We start from the raw sequence: 17,446 nt of genomic DNA, 5'->3' as shown, positions 1-17,446 counted from the left end.
GATCCTTCTGGACCAGTCTGCAGCCTGGATGAACCGACTCTGTTCATTATTACCCTAGCCACAGTGTTCCCTCCCAGCTGGGAGACTGTTCGTCTGTCTACCAAACTAGCTCTCATTCCAAAGATCCACAGGGTTATTTGTGCTTTTGAATACTCAGCTCGCTATTCTGTCTGATTTACTGACACCCTGGGCACAGTTGTCTCAGATTGGCACTAAGTGCAGTAAAGGGCGGGTAAAATGGCGTTTTACCCACCGGCCCCAATGGCAGGTTTTCATGCAGAACGCCCCAAACCTAACACATTATTTGTACATTCCCGGAATCATGCCGCTTCCATGGTGGACGGGCTCTTATTCCCCCTCCCGCCATCGCCTCGCCACTTCATCACACCATATTTAAAGTCCAGGCACGCACATGCCTCTCAGTGCTTCTCATGGTTGCTGCAATGAAGACATGGCCCCGAAAGGCAAAAAGGCTGCAGCCCCCAGGTTCAGTGACAGGTCCCTCCAGTGCCTTTTGGACGCCATGGAGGCCCACCATGATGTCCCCTACCCCCACTCTGGCCACAGGGTGGGCAGCAACCTCACTAATCCGGCTTGGGAGGTGGTGGCAGTGGTGGTCAGCACCAGCGCTCTGCAAAAGAGGACAGCCACCCAGTGTCACTACAGGATGAATGGTCTTATCTGTTCTGCCAGGGAAAGTCACTCTTCTCTTCACTCTCAACTCAGACACTCACAAACCCATTACATATCCACAGGGATCTCACACCTCAAGGGACAACACCACTAACTCTCACACACACCCTCACATCACCATCAGGCTCATTTCCTCTGGAGCTCGTGTCCTCATCCCGTCTATGGCTCCGCTCACTACACAAACATTCCATGCAGTGCCATGTGTCCTGCTCACACTCCCTCCATCTGTTTCCATGCAGGAGAAGCCTGCTCACAGCAGCAGAGAGAGGTCTCAGACCAGGGGTGGATTGGCCCACATTAGGCCCTTCACTCACATTGAGGAGCGGCCATTGCGCTGACTGGTGAGGACGTGAACCGTGCCTGCGGCGACGGTGAGGTCGGTGGCAAACACCCTCGTGAGGATCCTGCATCACATCATCCCTCTCTCAACGCATTTGTGAGTGCTCTCCTGCTTTTGACTGCTGTCGTGTACTAATTATCTCTACTTTGGTTCACAGGGAGCTCTGCTAAGCGACCGACATCCTCAGCCAGGCAGTCCCTCAGCTCCATCCACGTCCTCATCTCCGGCCAAGAGGACACCTCCTCCACTGAACAGCTGGAAATGAGCAGCCTGGAAGACCCATCACAGTGTCTACCCACACCCTTCACCAGCGCAGAGACACACACCTCGGTGGGATCTAGATCTAGAGCAGGCTTGGGTTCACAATCTGGTGGTCACCGCACGGATACATGTCCACAGCAGGAGGAGGCAGGTTCAGCCGAGCTCCCCAGCACTCGGAGGGCTGCTGAGGAAGAAGCATTTATGAGGTCCGAGTCAGGTGACGAGCCTCTGGATTTAGTCTTCCAACTCATCGTGGGGAGTCAGCAGAAGGCAGGGGAACATCATGCAGAGCTGTTGGAAGCCCTCAACAGAGTGGCATGCGAGTCGGAGTGTGTCCACCTGCTCTCTGCTGAAGTGGCGTCAACATGTGCGCATATGGAGGTCTCATGGGGAGGTGGCGGATGCGAAGGAGGCCCTGGTCCAACAGAACATGGAGATGCGCGCAGACCTGCACTCCCATCGCAGGAGCCATGGGTGAGTTCCTGCAGTGGCGACGCAAGAGGGAAATAGGGCACCTCAACGTCCCTCCAGGTGATCCTTACACTCAACAAGTCAGACTGGGGCCCTTGGGCACCCGATGGGAGGAGGAGCAGCAACTGGACACCCCTAGGTCATCCACTCAGGAATCTCAGAGGCTGTCCACTCCCTCAGAGTCCCCTTTGCTTGTGACCCCCTCAACCTTGTCCTCTGTCACCACAGAGGGTACAGCCAGCCCACGAGTGAGTCTGGAAAGAGAAGGATATATGTGGCAGGGCCTTTCGGAGCCTCACGCATGCATTCTCCCACGCACACAGACCCTTCCCATAAACACTCATCTCAATGTCCTGAGCATTTTGAATGCTGCCTGCTGGGGTTCACGTTCAGTTGTCCATCTGAACCGACCTGCATCTCCATTCACCCACTGATGACACTCCCATGCAGCACCTGATCTTGCCCATCACAACTCTCGTTTCACTTTCAATTTGGACAGCATGGTGCTATTCGGTTTGACTTTCCCCCAGTCACCCATTTCCTTTCCCCATCACAGTTGACCCCCCCCTGCCCCCACCCCAGCATCACCTTCCACCTCCCCTCCGTGACCCACCAGCCACAATCCTTTTCCTTCAGGGATGTCCAGGTGAATTTGCACGTTCCCTTCCTTCTCGAAAATCCCACCCCCATCCAGATTAACATCCCCGACCTCCTCCTTCCCATCCCCAGGGTCCATATCTGCATCCGAGTTCCCACCAACCACCCTCACCCGTCCCTTCTACCACTACCGTCGCACCCTCATCCTCCCACCCTGCCACCTCACTCTGCCCTCGGTCATCCTCACCATTCCCTCATGCCATACCCACCCTCAGTTCACTCCCCAGGAGGCAGATATGGACCCATCAGACCCGTCCCTTGCATGTTCACCTGGACATCCCGCCCATCCGGACCCCTTCCCTTCCAGAACCTCTTGGCCCTGCAGATCCCTTCCCCCCACCCCACCCTAGAACCCCTTTAACACTCTGAACCCCTTCCCCGGACCCCTTTCTCCCCCCACTTTGGAACCCCTTCTCCGCTCTGGTCCGCTGCCCCCCCCCCCCCCACCAGAACCAGAACCCCTTTCCCCCCACTTAGTCCTCCCACCCTCCAGGAGTCCACCCTGCTTAGTCCCTCCCCCTTCCTACTCGCTCAGGCACCCTTACTTCTTCCACGACCCTTAGTCCTTCCCCCCCCTCCACTCCTTCCTCCAGCCTTACCTCTTCCTCCAGACTCACATCTTCCTCCAACCTTACTCCTTCCCCCTTTCTGACTTCCTCCTCCACCCTTACTCCCTCCCTTCTCCACACTCCTTCCTCCCCCTGGACTTCCTCCCCTCTCCACACTCCTTCCTCCCCCTGGACTCCCTCCCCTCTCCACACTCCTTCCTCCCCCTGGACTCCCTCCCCTCTCCACATTCTTCCCTCCCCCTGGACTCTCTCCTCTCTCCAAACTCCTTCCTCCTCCTGGACTCCCTCCCCTCTCCACACTCCTTCCTCCTCCTGGAATCCCTCCCCTCTCCACACTCCTTCCTCCTCATGGACTCCCTCCCCTCTCCACACTCCTTCCTCCCACAGGCTCCCTTCCCTCTCCGCACTCCTTCCTCCTCCTGGACTCCCTCCCGTCTCCACACTCCTTCCTCCTCCGGACTCCTTCCCCTTTCCTCACTCCTTCCCCCCGACACCTTCCACTCCCCTGATACCTACCTCCCCAGTTGCCATCTTCTCCTCCTTTACCCCCTCCTCCCTCCATACTCACTCCAACCCTCCAAACCTCACCCTCCCAACACGTTCATTCACTCTCTCCCAACCTTATCTCCCTGACACCTTCATTCCCCCCTCCCAACCTCCCCACCCAACACCTTCATTCCTCCCACCCCCAACCTCACCCCCCCAACACCTTCATTCCCACCACCTCCAACCTCACTCCCCCTAACAACTCTTCCTCTCCCAGTCAACCCTAGAGCTTCCTATTCCACCCCTTCGACCATTATCTGTCATGTATCACCGATGACTTTCCAACATCTGTGAGCTGCTGCGTGGTGGTGCCATGTCCATGAGAACCCACCCAGCCTGCCATGGACATTCTTCTAGGATCCTGTTGCTTTCGGGCTCCAGCATAAGAACATAAGGAATAGGAACAGGAGTAGACCATTCGGCCCCTCGAGCCTGCTCCACCATTCCATAAGATCGTGGCTGATCTTCTTGTGTTTCGATTTCCACATTCCCGTCTAACCCCGATAACCTTTGATTCCCTTGCCTAACAAGAGTCTATCTACCTCTGCCTTAAAAATATTCAATGACCCCGCCTCCACCACCTTCTGAGGCAGCGAGTTCCAAAGTCACATAATCCTCAGAGAAAAGATTTCTCCACATCTCTGTCCTAAAAGGGGAACCCCTAATTTTAAAATGGTGACCCCTAGTTCTGGACTCACCCACAAGAGGAAACATCCTTTTAACGTCCACCTTGTCAAGGCCGTTCAGGATCTTGTATACTTCATCAAATCGCCCCTCACTCTTCTAAACTCCAGTGGAAACAAGGCCAGCCTGTCCATCCTTTCCTCATAAGACAACCCACTCATTCCAGGTATCAATCTAGTAAACATCCTTTGAACCGCCTCCAATGCATTTACATCCTTCCTTAAATAAGGGGACCAAAACTGCTCACAGTATTCGAGATGCAGTCTCACCAATACCCTGTATAACTGAAGCATCCTTACTTTTATGTTCAGTCTTTGTCATAATAAGGGATAGTGTTCCATTAGCCTTCTTAATTACTTGCTGTACCTGCATACTAACTTTTTGTGACTCATGTACTAGAACACCTAGATCCCTCTGCACCTCAGAATTATGCAGCCGTTCTCCATTTAAGTAATACTCTGCGTTTTTGTTCTTCCTGCCAAAGTGAACAATTTCACATTTTCCCACATTAAACTCTATTTGCCAGATCTTTGCCCACTCACTCAACCTATCTATATCCATCTGCAAGCTCCTCATGTCCTCTTCACAACATACTTTCCTACCTATCTTTGTGTTGTCTGCAAATTTAGCTACCATGTCTTCACTCCCCTCATCTAAGTCATTGATATAAATTGTAAAAAGTTGAGGCCCCAGTACAGACCCCTGCAGGACTCCACTCACCACATCCTACCAATCAGAAAAAGACCTATTTATGCATACTCTCTGCTTTCTGCCAGTCAGCCAATCTTCTATCCAGGCTAATATGTTACCCCCTAAGCCATACGCTTTTATTTTCCATAATAATCTTTGATGTGGCACCTTATCGAATGCTCTTCTGCTCCTCGGATGCCTGCGATATGAGCAAGGCCCTGGTGGTAATTCCTGACTTCTGCATGTCACACTTGTCAAGATGTGTTCTGCACTGGCGTGGTTTCCCACTGATGTGGACAGGCATTGCAATAGTGGAGGGGGGGGGGCATGGTGGGATGAGTCCGGCAAGCTGGCCTTATAATGATATACTGCTGTATTACAGTGAGGGGCCCAGCGTTCGACAGCAGGGAACACAGCCCGCCGTCAGTGGGCTGAGCCGATGATTGCGAACCAGTTTCACAATATCCTGAAATCCATTTTTGGCCTTCTCGCCATATTGTCCGCTCATGCCACCGAACACACCCGACACCAGCGGGCACGGAAAATCCCAGCCTTGTGACAAATGCTTCTCCCTCCAGACTCTGCTTTCCCAGCAGTTGTGCAATGATACAGCACAGGAGGAAGCCCACTGTACCTGTGCTGCCTCTCTGTGGTAGAATTATTTAATTAGCCCCAGTTCCTGTATTTTCTCTATAGACCTGCAAAAGGAAAGCAGGAATTTATGGATGCATTTGTGTTTTTTTTTTAATTCGGCGTGTTTGCCTCTCACCCTGGCTCCCTTTAGAACACATTTACCTCCTTTCCCTCTGACCCTCCTTCACACTCACCAGGGATGCTCTACGCAGTCGGCGACTCATGGGTTTATCAAACGGTGGACTGTTCATAGCAAACTTCTCAAGGTAACCCTCTGGCAGGCGGATATCAGCAGGAAGAGACAGACGCTTGTTAATATCCTGACAACAGAGAGCACAAATACTTAACAGTTCCCTTTGTTACAAAATGGAAGTGATGAACCCAACACAGATACTAGCAAAAATAAAAATAGCTGGAAAAACTCAGCAGGTCTGACAGCATCTGCGGAGAGGGATACATTTAACGTTTCGAGTCTGTATGACTCTTCATCATACGGACTCAAAACGTTAACTGTAATCGTCTCCGCAGATGCTGTCAGACCTGCTGAGTTTTTCCAGCTATTTTTATTTTTGTTTCAGATTTCCAGCATCTGCAGTATTTTCCTTTACAGATACTAAAACGTTCAACTAAACAAAAACGTTCTCATTTATTGTTCTCCAACCTCCCAATGGAAGCAAGCTATCAGAGTCAAGTGAGAAGCTATGGTTGTGAATTAACAACTGAATAAAGAAGGGCAAGGACTTCGAATCAGCATTATTGTATCAGCTCCAGAATAATACCAGGTTAACTTTATTTTTATTCATTCACGGGATGTGGGTGTTGCTGTCTGGGTCAGCATTTATTGCACATCCCTAGTTGACCTTGAGAAGGTGGTGGTGAGCTGCCTTCTTGAACTGCTGCAGTCCATGTGGTGTAGGTACATCCACAGTGCTGTTAGGAAGGGAGTTCCAGGATGATGTGTAGCTTGGAGGGGAACTTCCAGGTGGTGGTGTTCCCATCTATCTGCTGACCTTGTCCTTCTAGATGGTAGGGGACGTAGGTTTGGAAGGTGCTGTCTAAGGAGCCTTGGTGAATTCCTGCAGTGCATCTTGTAGATGGTACATCTTGCTGCTGTTACTGTGCGTTGGTGGTGGAGGGAATGAATGTTTGTGGAAGGGGTGTCAATCAAGCGGGCTGCTTTGTCCTGGATAGTATCCACTTTCTTGAGTGTTGCGGAAACTGCACTCATCCAGGCAAGCGGGGAGTATTCCATCACACTCCTGACTTGTGCCTTGTAGATGGTGGACAGGCTTTGGGGAGTCAGGAGGTGAGTTACTCTCCACTTGTCAGCCTAAGCCTGGATATTATTCAGGTCTTGCTGCATTTGGACATGGACTGCTTCAGTACCTGAGGAGTCACGAATGGTACTGAACATTGTGCAATCATCAGTGAACATCCCTACTTCTGACCATATGATGGAAGGAAGGTCATTGATGAAGCAGCTGAAGATGGTTGGGCTGAGGACACTACCCTGAGGAACTCCTGCAGTGATGTCCTGGAGCTGAGATGACTGACCTCCAACAATGACAACCATCTTCCTTTGTGCTAGGTATGACTCCAACCAGCGGAGAGATTTCCCCCTGATTCACATTGACTCCAGTTTTGCTAGGGCTCCTTGATGTCACACTCGGTCAAATGCTGCCTTGATGTCAAGAGCAGTCACTCTCACCTCACCTCGGGAGTTCAGCTCTTTCGTCCATGTTTGAACCAAGGCTGTAATGAGGTCAGGAGCTGAGTGGCCCTGGCGGAACCCAAACTGGGCATCAGTGAGCAGGTTATTGCTAAGCAAGTGCTGCTTGAGAGCACTGTTAATGACCCCTTCCATTACTTTACTGATGATCGAGAGTAGACTGATGGGGCGGGAATTGGCCGGGTTGGATTTGTCCTGCTTTTTGTGTACAGGACATACCTGGGCAATTTTCCACATAGCCGGGTAGATGCCAGTGTTGTAGCTGTACTGGAACAGCTTGGCTAGGGGCGTGGCAAGTTCTGGAGCACAAGTCTTCAGTACTATTGCTGGAATGTGGTCAGGGCCCATAGCCTTTGCAGTATCCAGTGCCTTCAGCCATTTCTTGGTATGATGTGGAGTGAAACGAATTGGCTGAAGACCAGCATCTGTGATGCTGGGGGCCTCCAGAGGAGGCTGAGATGAATCATCCACTCGGCACTTCTGGCTGAAGATTGTAGCGCACACTTCAGCCTTATCTTTTGCACTGATGTGCTGGGCCCCTCCATCATTGAGGATGGGGATACTTGTGGAGCCTCCTCCTCCAGTGAGTTGTTTAATTGTCCACCACCATTCGCGACTGGATGTGGCAGGACTGCAGTGCTTAGATCTGATTTGTTAGTTGTGGGATCACTTAGCTCTGTCTATCACTTGCTGCTTATGCTGTTTGACATGCAAGTAGTCCTGTGTTATAGCTTCAGCAAGTTGACATCTCATTTTTAGGTATGCCTGGTGCTGCTCCTGGCAATGCCCTCCCGCACTCTTCATTGAAGCAGGGCTGATCCCCTGACTTGGTGGTAATGGTAGAGTGAGGGATATGCCGGGCCATGAGGTTACAGATTGTGTTCGAGTACAGTTCTGCTGCTGCTAATGGCCCACAGCACCTCATGGATGCCCAGTCTTGAGTTGCTAGACCTTTTTGAAATCTATTCCATTTAGCACGGTGGTAGTGCCACACAACATGATGGAGGGTATCCTCAATGTGAAGACGGGACTTCGTCTCCTCAAAGACTGTGCGGTGGTCACTCCTACCGATACTGTCATGGACGGATGCATCTGCAGCAGGCAGGTTGATGAGGATGAGATCAAGTATGTTTTTCCCTCTTGTTGGTTCCCTCACCACCTGCCGCAGACCCAGTCTAGCAGCTATGTCCTTTAGGACTCAGCCAGCTCAGTCAGTAGTGGTGCTATTGAGCCACTCTTGGTGATGGACATTGAAGTCCCCCACCCAGAGTACATTCTGTGACCTTGCCACCCTCAGTGTTTGCTCCAAGTGGTGTTCAACATGGGGGAGCACTGATTCATCAGCTGAGGGAGGGTGGTACGTGGTAATCAGCAGGAGGTTTCCTTGCCCATGTTTCACCTGATGCCCTGAGACCTCATGGGGTCTGGAGTTGATGTTGAGGACTCCCAGGAAAACTCCCTCCTGACTGTATACCACTGTACCGTCACCTCTGCTGGGTCTGTCCTGCCAGTGGGACAGGACATACCCAGGGATGGTGATGGTGGACTCTGGGACATGATCTGTAAGGTATGATTCCGTGAGGATGATTATGTCAAGCTGTTGCTTGACTAGTCTGTGAGACAGCTCTCCCAATTTTGGCACTAGCCCCAGATGTTAGTAAGGAGGACTTTGCAGGGCCGACAGGGCTGAGATTGCCCTTGTCGTTTCTGGTGTCTAGGTCGATGCCGGGCGGTCGGTCCGGTTTCATTCCTTTTTTGTGACTTTGTAGTGGTTTGTTACAACTGAGTGGATTGCTAGAACATTTCAGAGGGCATTTAAGAGTCAACCACATTGCTGTGGGTCTGGAGTCACATATAGGCCAGACCAGGTAAGGACAGCAGATTTCCTTCCCTAAAGCACATTAGTCAACTAGATGAGTTTTACAACAATGGACAATGGTTTCCTTGTTAGACTTTTAATTCCATATTTTTATTGAATTCAAATTTGACCGGGATTCAAGGCTATGGGCCAAGTGCTGGTAAATGGGATTATGTAGGTAGGTCAGGTGTTTCTCACGTGTCGGTGCAGACTCAATGGGCCACAGGGCCTCTTCTGCACTGTGTGATTCTGTGATTCAAACCCAGGTCTCCAGAGCATTACCCAGAGTCTCTGGATTGCCAGTCCAGTGACAATACCACTACACCATCGCCTCTAGAATGGAAGGGAACAATTTTACTTGTCATAAATGATCCAGTTCTTTGACTACAAACATGATAAAATGACTTTCACTCAGTGACATTGAATGAAACTCTTTCAATATATATATTGGTTGCACTACACACCCTCTCATAGTTCCTAATAGAGTTATATAAAATGAGCCTTTTATGGAACAATTTGTAAATCCTCCATGGGGAGGTGCTGCGCGTGATGTCCTGGACTGTCATTAAATTCGCTAACTCCATCTCCTGAATTCATCGATCAAGTCTACAAAATTCCCATTGCCTTTGAACCTGTTGCCCTGATCAAATAGTGATTAATATGAAACATGAAAGAGCAGCTCTCAGATGCCCTCCCTTATCCAGTTCACAGACATGGTGTCACCACCTTCTAGATTTTACCAAACCTGACTGAAGAATTAAAAAGACACAATAAACAGGAAGGTGGTCAGGAAAGAGATGGGTGCTTATTTTCCTCATTATGTAGAGAGAACATCACTAAAAAGGGGAGAAACTAAGGGGCAGTTTAAATCTGGAGGAGCATGTTGACATGGATGCTAAGTTAGGTGATGTAACAGCAGTAATTTAGGGATTGATCAAAACTGGTGGAATTCCACCAATGAATCCTCAGCCCCCACAGCCTCCTCCTAGCTGAATGGTGGGAAGGGGTGTTCACAGAGCTTTCACTAAAGGATTATTTCATATTCTTGGGGTTATCTGAATCAGAGCAGGATCCGTGCTGTATTGGTCTTGGATTGGAACTCGGGTCCGGAGAAATGAGAACAGCAGCAACTGTTCAGAGACCTGTAGCTGCAGGAAAGGGAGCGGGGAAGGGCAGTGAGGGGGAAGGGTGGAGAGAAGGAGGGGGAGGGGCAGAGAGTACGAGTGGCAGTGAGGGTGAGGGTTAGAGAGATGGAGGGTCAGTAAGCAGGGAGGGTTGGAGGGGGACGGGCAGTGAGAGTGAGGGGGATGGGTAGTGAGAGTGAGGGGGATGGGCAGTGAGAGTGAGGGGGATGGGTAGTGAGGGTGAGGGGGATGGGCAGTGAGAGTGAGGGGGATGGGTAGTGAGAGTGAGGGGGACGGGCAGTGAGAGTGAGGGGGATGGGTAGTGAGGGTGAGGGGGACGGGCAGTGAGAGTGAGGGGGATGGGTAAAGAGAGTGAGGGGGACGGGTAGTGAGAATGAGGGGGACGGGTAGTGAGAGTGAGGGGGACGGGCAGTGAGAGTGAGGGGGATGGGTAGTGAGGGTGAGGGGGACGGGCAGTGAGGGTGAGGGGCACGGGCAGTGAGGGTGAAGGGGACTGGCAGAGAGGGTGAGGGGGATGGGCAGTGAGGGTGAGGGGAACAGGTAGTGAGGGTGAGGGGGACGGACAGTGAGAGTGAGGGGGATGGGTAGTGAGCGTGAGGGGGACGGGCAGTGAGGGTGAGGGGGACGGGCAGTGAGAGTGAGGGGGACGGGCAGTGAGAGTGAGGGGGACGGGCAGTGAGAGTGAGGGGGACGGGCAGAGAGGGTGAGGGGGACGGGCAGTGAGAGTGAGGGGGACGGGCAGTGAGAGTGAGGGGGATGGGCAGTGAGGGTGAGGGGGATGGGCACTGAGGTTGAGGGGGACGGGCAGTGAGGGAGACAGGCAGTGAGAGTGAGGGGGTCGGGCAGTGAGGGTGAGGGGGACGGGCAGTGAGGGTGAGGGGGACGGGCAGTGAGAGTGAGGGGGACGGGCAGTGAGAGTGAGGGGGTCGGGCAGTGAGAGTGAGGGGGACGGGCAGTAAGAGTGAGGGGGATGGGCAGTGAGAGTGAGGGGGACGGGCAGTGAGGGTGAGGGGGATGGGCAGTGATGGGGAGGGGGACGGGCAGTGAGAGTGAGGGGGTCGGGCAGTGAAAGTAAGGGGGACGGGCAGTAAGGGTGAGGGGGAGGGGCAGAGAGGTTGAGGGGGACAGGCAGTGAGAGTGAGGGGGAAGGGCAGTGAGGGTGAGGGGGTCGGGCAGTGAGAGTGAGGGGGTCGGGCAGTGAGAGTGAGTGGGTCGGGCAGTGAGGGTGAGGGGGTCGGGCAGTGAGGGTGAGGGGGACGGGCAGTGAGGGTGAGGGGGACGGGCAGTGAGAGTGAGGGGGTCGGGCAGTGAGAGTGAGGGGGACGGGCAGTGAGGGTGAGGGGGTCGGGCAGTGAGGGTGAGGGGGTCGGGCAGTGAGAGTGAGGGGGTCGGGCAGTGAGAGTGAGGGGGACGGGCAGTGAGAGTGAGGGGGACGGGCAGTGAGGATGACGGGCAGTGATGGTGAGGGGGAGGGGCAGTTAGGATGAGGGGGCGGGCAGTGAGTGTGAGGGTGATGGGCAGTGACAGTGAGGGGGAGGGGCAGTGAGGATGAGGGGACGGGCAGTGAGGATGAGGGGGACGGGCAGTGAGGGTGAGGGGACGGGCAGTGAGGGTGAGGGGGACGGGCAGTGAGAGTGAGAGGGATGGGCAGTGTAGTTGAGGGGGACGGCCAGTGAGGGTGAGGGGGACGGGCAGTGAGGGTGAGGGGGTCGGGCAGTGAGAGTGAGGGGGACGGGCAGTGAGAGTGAGGGGGTCGGGCAGTGAGAGTGAGGGGGTCGGGCAGTGAGAGTGAGGGGGACGGGCAGTGAGGATGACGGGCAGTGATGGTGAGGGGGAGGGGCAGTTAGGATGAGGGGGCGGGCAGTGAGTGTGAGGGTGATGGGCAGTGACAGTGAGGGGGAGGGGCAGTGAGGATGAGGGGACGGGCAGTGAGGATGAGGGGGACGGGCAGTGAGGGTGAGGGGACGGGCAGTGAGGGTGAGGGGGACGGGCAGTGAGAGTGAGAGGGATGGGCAGTGAGGTTGAGGGGGACGGCCAGTGAGGGTGAGGGGGACGGGCAGTGAGAGTGAGGGGTCGGGCAATGAGGGAGGGGGGCGGGCAGTGAGGGTGAGCGTAACGGGCAGTGAGTGAGTGGACGGGCAGTGAGAGTGAGGGGGACGGGCAGTGAGAGTGAGTGGACGGGCAGTGAGGGTGAGGTGGACGGGCAGTGAGGGTGAGGTGGACGGGCAGTGAGGGGTGTGGGACGGTAAGAGAAAGGGACCAAGGGAGGGAGGGCTAGAGAAGGGGACGGGCAGAGAGAGGGAGGGGTAGAGAGAGGTGGAGCAGTAAGGTAGGGGTAGAAGGAGGGTGGAATGGAGAGTGGATGGGGTAGGTGGGAGAGGGGGGATAGTGAGGTGTGGAGAGGAGGGTTGCAGCTCACAGGAGGCACTGCCCATGACACCGGGTACAACCGAGGGTAAGTTTCATTGCAATGTGTGAACAGCAGTGTCTCAGGTTGAGGTAGCCGCAGACCTGTGCAACCTTCTGTGAGTTCCTGCTGGAGCACTGGCTGCCAAAATATCACCACCTTCAGCTTCCAGCCTTGAGATCCATCCACAGCATTGACAAAGTCATAGCCTGGATCTCCCAGTCAATGGGCTACGGACACATAACACAGGTGACTACTGAGTTGTTTGGCGGGTTGTCAATTATGTTACTTTGCTCTGTGATGATGCCAGTCAGCACAAGTTGGTTTGTGTCTCTGGCTGATTTTCAACATGTGGCAATTTGCACACTCCCAGGTCACCCAGGAATATTCCCATGGGAAGAAGGAGAAGGCAGATGAGAAGGAGGGTGATTAAACTCGAGCTGCTAATATAGCTGCCCAGAATGCCAGCAATGGCCTCATTAATGCAGAGATTTCGCAGGTTGTTTCAGCAGATCATTGTGAGAAGCACATGGAACAGATGCGCTGCAGGAGTTCCCCTCCAAGTCACTCACCATCCTGACTTGGAAATATATCGCTGTTCCTTCACTGTCACCGGGTCAAAATCCTGGAACTCCCTCCCTAACAGCACTGTGGGTGTACCTACACCACATGGCCTGCAGCAGTTCAAGAAGGCAGCTCACCACCACCTTCTCAAGGGCAACTAGGGATGGGCAATAAATGCTGGCCTAGCCAGCAATGTCCAAGTCCCATTAAAGGATAACAAAAAGTCACTCTTCCCACAGCCACACAGCGGCCCCCACCACCCCCCACCACCCCCCGCCCTCCAAAGTGCCACAGAGAGAAAGCATTCCTGTGAACAAGCACATCTTCCACGACCGCAGAGGTCCCTGTCACTTCATGTCCACCCAGTCATCATTGAGGAAGTTAAAAAGTGCCTTGATACCCAACAACCAAGAAGGAAATTGATGATTGGTGGAAATGAATAATACTTAACAAAAGAAACTTAAGAATGCAACATTTTCTCACGCAGCCATGTGTAACTACAAAGCTTTGCTGCAAAAATCAAACACTCTCAATGCTGGAGCCAGTCAACAGGTCAAAGCAGCGTCTGCAGAGGGAAACACCATGGTGAGGTCGGGCTGAGTGTCATCAGTTTATAAGTGAAAACTGACACTGCCTTCGGATACAGCTGCCAAGGGGCGGCACATAGATGAGAAATAGGAAGGAGCCAAGGATCCTGTCATGAACAATCTTTCTATTGTACCTGTGACTTTCAGACCAAAGGCCTTGTGCCAACCTGGAGCTGGTGAATCAGTCTTACCTCAGTGGATATCCGCCGGTGATGGTGGTTTCTCAGTCGGACCCGAATGGGCGACTGGACTTCATCAGATGATGTTCCTGAGGCCTGGTCACTCTCCCCATCAGAACCCATCTTTACATGTTCATGGACAATTCCTGCAGGAGAGATAAATCCAATGGGTTATTCCCTGATCAATCCAATGGGTTATTCCCAGATAAATTCAATGGGTTATTCCCAGATAAATTCAATGGGTTATTCCCAGGTCAGTCCAATGGGTTATTCCCAGATAAATTCAATGGGTTATTCCCAGATTAATCCAATGGGTTATTCCCAGATAAATTCAATGGGTTATTCCCATTCTCTTGTTTCTCCAGATTCCACTTCCTGCCTGTAATTAAAGGTGGATCACATGCTGCTAAGGCTGGTGTGAGATTTACAATATATGTTTCCATCTGAGAGTCCCACTGTTGTTTAACATTACAAACTCGGCAGCATTAACAGGAAGCATCAGCATCAGCATCAGCAAATAAGGCAGAGAATATGTAGAAATACACAGCATCTGCTGTCTAAATCCATCATTGTTGCTGCTCCCTGTTGTGACCTCTACTTGTTCTGTTAAGTGACAGTAAATATTTTTAACAGGCAGCAAGCTGTGAGCCTGAATCACACTGCAGCACATCAGCACTTCCTGCCTGGGCTGTGACTCACAGCTTTCTTTAAATGGGTCTAAAGATTTCCTGGGGTGCATTGACCATCCTCCTTTGTTGAATCGATTCCCCTCGGAGTTAACTTTGTATTTCTACCCTGTCAGTTGTACATTGAAATGCCTCCTGGATGGCAGTGACATCACAGGGGTTACAGCCCCTGCAAATGAATATTCCGGAAAGTCAGAGAGGAAAACGTGACCAGACCATCTGAAGTGTTCATTGTGGTTAACAGTGGTGAATGTAAACATCCCCAGTTTGGGCAGCAGCTGTCACCCTCTACAGATCGGTTATAATCTCTAACTGGTATTGGGTTCCCATTCTCCACATTGAAAATAGAGACAAGGGATTTATTTAGCCGCCATGTCATTTTCTAAATTGTTCATTTCGATTTCACCTGCATTTAATCAGTCCGTATTCTGCTCCACCATTCTCTATCTCAGGGGTTCCCAAAGTGGGTCGCGACCCCCAGCGGGGTCACAGGACAAAATTTTAGAATCACAAGTTCCAAGACCCTAATGGCAGCCGAGGAGTGGCCTAATGGAATCCTTGCAATGGGTCACTTTGAAAGAAGGATAACTGCTCGCACGCTCCGCAGCAAGAGGCCACTGGCTATCATGAGATCTGCTGGAGCCAGCCACCATTCTGCTGCCCTTAGGAGGGAGGTGGTGATTGGCAGGGTCAGGGGACAAGAGGAAGGCAGTGAGCAGGAGGGGTCAGGGAGGGAAGAGGGAGGCGCTGAAGGAGGTGGTCAAGGAGGGAGATGGTGAGTGGCAGTGGTAGGGAGAGAGGCAACGAGCAGGAGGGTCGGGGATGGAGGTGGCGAGCAGGAGATTCAAGGAGGGAGGTGGTGAGTGGGAGGGTTGAGGAGGGAGATGGTGAGCAGGGTGGTTGAGGAGAGGAATGACGAGGGGCAGAGCTGGGAGGGAGGTGGTGGGTGGGAGGGTCGGGGAGGGAGACCATAAGACATAGGAGCAGAAATTAGGCCAATCGGCCCATCGAGTCTGCTCCGCCATTCAATCACGGCTGATAAGTTTCTCAACCCCATTCTCCCGCCTTCTCCCCGTAACCTTTGATCCCCTTACCAATCAAGAACCTATCTATCTCGGTCTTAAATACACTCAATGACCTGGCCTCCACAGCCTTCTGTGGCAATGAATTCCATAGATTCATCACTCTCTGGCCAAAGACGTTTCTCCTCATCTCTGTTCTAAAAGGTCTTCCCTTTACTCTGAGGCTGTGCCCTCGGGTCCTAGTCTCTCCTACTAATGGAAACATCTTCCCCACGTCCACTCTATCCAGGCCTTTCAGTATTCTGTAAGTTTCAATCAGATCCCTCCTCATCCTTCTAAACTCCATCGAGTATAGACCCAGAGTCCTCAAACGTTCCTTATATGTTAAGCCTTTCATTCTCGTGAACCTCCTCTAGACCCTCTCCAGGGCCAGCACATCCTTCCTGAGATACGGGGCCCAAAATTGCTCACAATATTCTAAATGTGGTCTGACCAGAGCCTTATTAAAGCCTCAACAGCACATCCCTGCTTTTATATTCTAGTCCTCTTGAAATAAATGCCAACATTGCATTTGCCTTCCTAACTACCGACTCAACCTGCAAGTTAACCTTAAGAGAATCCTGGACTAGGACTCCCAAGTCCCTTTGCACTCCAGATTTCTGAATTCTCTCCCCATTTAGAAAATAGTCCATGCCTCTATTCTTCCTACCAAAGTGCATGACCTCACACTTGCCAATGTTGTATTCCATCTGCCACTTCTTTGCCCATTCTCCTAACCTGTCCAAATCCTTCTGCAGCCTCCCCGCCTCCTCAATACTACCTGTCCCTCCACCTATCTTTGTATCATCTGCAAACTTAGCCAGGATGCCCTCGGTTCCTTCATCTAGATCATTAATGTATAAAGTGAAAACTTGTGGTCCCAACATTGATCCCTGCGGAACTCCACTAGTCACCGGCTGCCATCCTGAGAAGGACCCCCTTAACCACACTCTCTGCCTCCTGCCAGACAACCAATCTTCTATCCATGCTAGTACCTTGCCTCTAATGCCAGGGGCTCTTATCTTACTGAGCAGCCTCCTGTGTGGCACCTTGTCAAAGGCCTTCTGGAAGTCCAAGTAGATAACATCCATTGGCTCTCCTTTGTCTAACCTACTTGTTACCTCCTCAAAGAATTCTAATAGATTTGTCAGGCATGACCTCCCCTTGATGAAACCATGCTGACTTTGCCCGACTTTACCATGCACTTCTAAGTATTCTGAAATCTCATCCTTAATAATGGACTCTAAATTCTTACCAACGACCGAGGTCAGGCTAATCGGCCTGTAATTTCCCATCTTTTGCCTCACTCCCTTCTTAAACATGGGGGTTACATTAGCGATCTTCCAGTCCTCTGGGACCCTCCCTGACTCCAGTAATTCCTGAAAAATTACCACTAACACCTCCACTATCTCTTCAGCTATCTCCTTCAGAACTCTGGGGTGTAATCCATCTGGTCCAGGTGATTTATCCACCATCAGACCTTTCAGTTTTCCTAGCACCTTCTCCTTGGTAATGGCCACCATACTCACCTCTGCCCCCTGACTCTCTTGAGCTTTGGGGATGTCACTCGTGTCTTCCACTGTGAAGACTGACGCAAAGTACCTATTCAGTTCCTCCGCCATTTCTTTGTTCCCCACTACTACTTCTCCAGCGTCATTTTCCAGCAGCCCAATGTCCACTTTTGCC

The 17,446-nt window shown here is 52.1% G+C and overlaps 1 protein-coding gene across 1 annotated transcript in view; it reads right to left on the bottom strand.

Annotated features, from left to right (window-relative positions):
* The window catches only part of LOC144682287 (cyclin-dependent kinase 16-like), a gene marked incomplete at its 5' end in the record, with an annotated part of 398,100 nt that extends 383,467 nt beyond the window's left edge, over positions 1 to 14,633 (bottom strand). Inside the window, 3 exons of the mRNA XM_078544764.1 lie at positions 5,739 to 5,864; positions 14,026 to 14,159; positions 14,606 to 14,633. Coding sequence (XP_078400890.1) covers positions 5,739 to 5,864; positions 14,026 to 14,159; positions 14,606 to 14,633 — 288 coding nt within the window. The remainder of the gene's footprint in view (positions 1 to 5,738; positions 5,865 to 14,025; positions 14,160 to 14,605) is intronic.
* Positions 14,634 to 17,446: the final 2,813 nt, after the last annotated feature.

Source organism: Cetorhinus maximus, chromosome 6 (genome assembly GCF_964194155.1).
Source record: "Cetorhinus maximus chromosome 6, sCetMax3.hap1.1, whole genome shotgun sequence".
Taxonomy (NCBI): Eukaryota; Metazoa; Chordata; class Chondrichthyes; order Lamniformes; family Cetorhinidae; genus Cetorhinus; species Cetorhinus maximus.
Note: the sequence above shows the minus strand (reverse complement) of the source record. Positions and strands in the feature narration are given on the sequence as shown.